Source organism: Lupinus angustifolius, chromosome LG05 (assembly GCF_001865875.1).
Source record: "Lupinus angustifolius cultivar Tanjil chromosome LG05, LupAngTanjil_v1.0, whole genome shotgun sequence".
Taxonomy (NCBI): domain Eukaryota; kingdom Viridiplantae; phylum Streptophyta; class Magnoliopsida; order Fabales; family Fabaceae; genus Lupinus; species Lupinus angustifolius.
Genome location: NC_032013.1, coordinates 11225074 through 11227969, shown reverse-complemented (window position 1 = coordinate 11227969; position 2896 = coordinate 11225074). Strand labels below are relative to the sequence as shown.

General features: G+C 36.3%; 1 protein-coding gene across 2 annotated transcripts; it reads right to left on the bottom strand.

Annotated features, from left to right (window-relative positions):
* On the bottom strand, positions 264–2896 carry LOC109347791 (molybdate transporter 2). Of its 2 annotated transcripts, XM_019587857.1 has the most exons (3): positions 2204–2895; positions 604–1401; positions 264–408 (listed from the first exon to the last, which is right to left on the bottom strand). In XM_019587857.1, exons 1-2 carry the CDS (start codon positions 2832–2834, stop codon positions 629–631), a joined length of 1404 nt encoding a protein of 467 aa, XP_019443402.1. In that variant the 5' UTR covers positions 2835–2895; the 3' UTR covers positions 264–408; positions 604–628. The 2 variants fall into 2 exon arrangements, with proteins under 2 accessions (XP_019443402.1, XP_019443404.1); XM_019587859.1 differs by lacking the exon at positions 264–408 and having other exon boundaries at positions 535–1403; positions 2212–2896.

Genomic DNA, 2896 nt, shown 5'->3' with positions numbered 1-2896 from the left:
TATATATATATATATATATGCAACACTAACAAAACAAGTGATTTAGCTTTTTCCCAAAGAAAAATCTCAAAAAGGGTATCCACTCATGTCCCTAAAGCAGGTCCCTCCAAACAGAAACAAGGAGACATGAATTACAGTATCAAGATTCTAAGTCCTAAGTATCTTCAGTTGGATCCTATGAACCATGTCGCCAATTCCACTGTCACATAGTAACATTATAGTTTACCAAAATTGAAGCAACACTTGCAAAAGTCAATGAGTTACATTATTGATGAAAATGGATGATGTTTATCTATTAATACAAATATGTAGTACATTCAATCTCAAACATAAACCAACACAAAATAAAGATATATATATATATATATATACCACATTATCACACATTAAGTGATCATTTACAATTTACGGAGTATAGATCTATTGTCTCACATTATATTTCATATGCTGTCTTGCACCAACAAAAACATATCATATCAATTAAAGTTTTATTATTGTTGTTATTTTTACTTCATTATCACTAGTACGAAACAACATATGAGACATGATGTGATACAGCAAATCGTAGTTCCACTTTATGACCTACCACCCATTTGCAATCTAATTAAACAAAGTTGAATCAAATTGTCTAGCCAATTAAGCTACTTTCCTCATCCAAAGAAGATTTGGTATTGTTGGAAGTTCCAAACCCAAAAAAACAATCACAATCAACTTCCCTCAATTTGAGCAACAAATAAAGCACAATGCCAACAAAAAACCCAAGTGCAGCACTAGAACCAGTTAGAGAAACAGCAGCACAAACAAACATAACAAATGACTCTTGTTTTGTGTTCATGTCCTTAGAAGCCATTGCTAACTCAATACCAGCAAACAACAAAAGAACCCCAAGAATCCCAATTGGGAATTGACCCAAAATTCTTCCAAAAGAGTTACCAAAAATCAAAGCAAGAACCAATTTACCAACACCAAGGAACACAACAGAAGCACCACTTCTACCACCAAATCTATATTGTCCTGCTAAACCACCAGCACCATGGCAACATGGCATAGCACCAAACCAACACCCTACAAAGTTCATAACTCCGACACTCACCGAAACCTTCATGGCTGAAGCTTCTTTGTCCGGAAACAAGTCCCCTGATAACTTGCAAACTGCAATAACTGAGTTCAATATAGATAAAGGGATTTGTGGAATTGCTGCACGTAAAAATCCAATCTTTAAATCCTCCCAGGTAATGCGCACAACCGAAATTTTCGAAGGACCAAACTTTAGATCCTTAAATATTGAAGGGTCACGAAGAAAACAAATCAACAAGCCAAACAAGAAAACTATTAGAGCTGAAGGAATAGCTGACAAAATCTTCAATCTATGTTGAACCCTGTTCCTCCTATCATTAACACCTGAAAGATGCATCATCTATGGTTAATTTCAAAGTCTAGTATTATGTCCAAAAATTGGTTATGCCATGTCCTATAATTAAATAGTTTTACATTATTAACACTACTAACAATCTCATAAACAATTCCAAATTAATTCATAAAGTAAACAATCTAATAGGAACATTAAGGGTTCAAGAGAATCGAGTTCATGTCACGTAATCTACGTGTTTGGTATTCCTAGCAATATTATTTTTTGTATAACAAAAAGGTATATCCTTATCCTATGAGTAAAAACTAATCCCTTTCAGGGTCTGGCCGCCCATTAAACAAGTATCGCTCACAAGAATTGAAAATTTGACATTTTGGCCTATCTCAAATCTAGTAGAACCTTAGGTCATAGATTAATGACTTATTGGTAATCCTAGCAATTTATATGGACATTTCTAGTTGTTAACACAACTACAATATTCAGAGGATCATATATATGTATTATCAGTATGTCAGAAAACTAGTATGAATATTAAATAAGACAATAAGGTATAAAAATTCTTACTTTGGTCCATGCATACATGATCAACTAGAAAAAATGGTAGATGGATACATTTTTTCTCTCTATTCTAAATGTTGATATATATTCTATAATATTTAAGAGTATAATATTTTTGCATTGTCGGACTAAATATTTATAGATAATAAATCCTCCATCGTTCATTTATATTAATTCAGATTTTTTTGTTGAAAACATAAATGAAAAGAATATAAAATTCATATACTATAGTGTTTACATTTTTTCTCAATATTAAACTAAAATAAAACAACAAACCTTGTTGGTGTTGTTCTTGTTCTTGAGAAACATGATCAACGCCGGCACCGGTGGTGAGTACAAGAAAACCGAGAGCGGCGAGAGCGACGATGAGGCCATCAAGTCCAATCCACGGTCTCTGATCACCAGATTTAGACGTAGCCAAATTCTGCTGAAACCGAATATACTTAATAGCAGAGAAAGAAAACGAAAGCCCCTGAGAAAGTTGAACCCCACGAACAACCGGAAGAGGAAGATACTTATACAGAATTGACATGAGTCCAGTTGAACCAAGAACAAGTAGCACGGCGGCGACGGCGAGACCCGCGGCGGATATTTGAGGAATAGTGAGTGGCGGCGATTCTGAGATGGCGACGGCGGCGATGGATTTCATGGGCTGAACTGGCATAGGGAGACCAAAGAGGAGACCGGTGACGATGTTGTAGAGTGCAGTGAAAGTGAGAGTTGTTGTTAGGTTAAGGTTGTTGACTAGAGAGAGAGCTAAGACTATAGGGATGTAGGTTCCTAAGTCTCCGACGGCGCCGGAGAGTTCTGAGGAGAGGGTGGTTTTGAGTTTTATGGTGGAGGGGAGCCACCGTGGGGTGTGGTGGCGGAGGAGGGGTGTGGTGGTGGTTTCTGTTGTTGACGTCATTGAATGTACTCTCTCAGTTCAAGATAGTTGAATCTAGATTTGTGTTACAATTCTGGTACACA

What these genes read in the sequence shown, in the direction of transcription:
- LOC109347791 (XM_019587857.1), bottom strand. Translation starts at nt 2,834, where the DNA reads ATGACGTCAACAACAGAAACCACCACCACACCCCTCCTCCGCCACCAC. An exon ending in ACAAGAACAACACCAACAAG is followed by an intron (nt 1,402 to 2,203) that starts GTTTGTTGTTTT and finishes TGCATCTTTCAG; the next exon opens with GTGTTAATGATAGGAGGAAC.